We start from the raw sequence: 470 nt of genomic DNA, 5'->3' as shown, positions 1-470 counted from the left end.
GGACTGCAGCGCGGGAATGATCTTGGAGAGGTAGTTGCAGATAAGGCAAAACCGGGTGTTTTCTGTGAACTTCTCAATCACTGCAAAAAGGAGGGAGGAGAGGCTGGTCCTTGGCTGCTGCCAGGCTGGGAAAGGCTGAGGGGGTGCCCATGGTGTGAGGTTCCCATGGTGGGGGGTCCCCAGCACCTCTCACCTCGCCTCAGGGCGTTCTGAGCATCCTGGGTCATAGCATCGGCCTCATCCAGGATGACGAGCTTGAACCCTTTCCTTAAAAAGGGAGAAAAAAGGGGGTGGGTTTGGTCCTGACTGTGGGTTTGGGATGTTTATTCCCAGCCTGACCCCTGGTAAGCACTCCTTCTACTCTGAACTGGCATCCTTATCCATACCACCCTCATCCTCTCTGCTCTCTGGGCACTCTGCCTCCTTCCCACCTGCTGCCTACCCCAGGAACTCACAAATCCCCCTCCCAA

The 470-nt window shown here is 56.2% G+C and overlaps 1 protein-coding gene across 1 annotated transcript in view; it reads right to left on the bottom strand.

Annotated features, from left to right (window-relative positions):
• Positions 1-470, bottom strand: part of RFC5 (replication factor C (activator 1) 5, 36.5kDa) — a 1882-nt gene that overhangs the window by 1144 nt on the left and 268 nt on the right. Inside the window, exons 2-3 of the mRNA XM_009077162.1 lie at positions 194-267; positions 1-80 (exon numbers count right to left, since the gene is read on the bottom strand). The exon at positions 1-80 is cut by the window's left edge and continues 74 nt beyond it. Coding sequence (XP_009075410.1) covers positions 1-80; positions 194-267 — 154 coding nt within the window. The remainder of the gene's footprint in view (positions 81-193; positions 268-470) is intronic.

Source organism: Acanthisitta chloris, unplaced genomic scaffold (assembly GCF_000695815.1).
Source record: "Acanthisitta chloris isolate BGI_N310 unplaced genomic scaffold, ASM69581v1 scaffold25506, whole genome shotgun sequence".
NCBI classification, from domain to species: domain Eukaryota; kingdom Metazoa; phylum Chordata; class Aves; order Passeriformes; family Acanthisittidae; genus Acanthisitta; species Acanthisitta chloris.
Note: the sequence above shows the minus strand (reverse complement) of the source record. Positions and strands in the feature narration are given on the sequence as shown.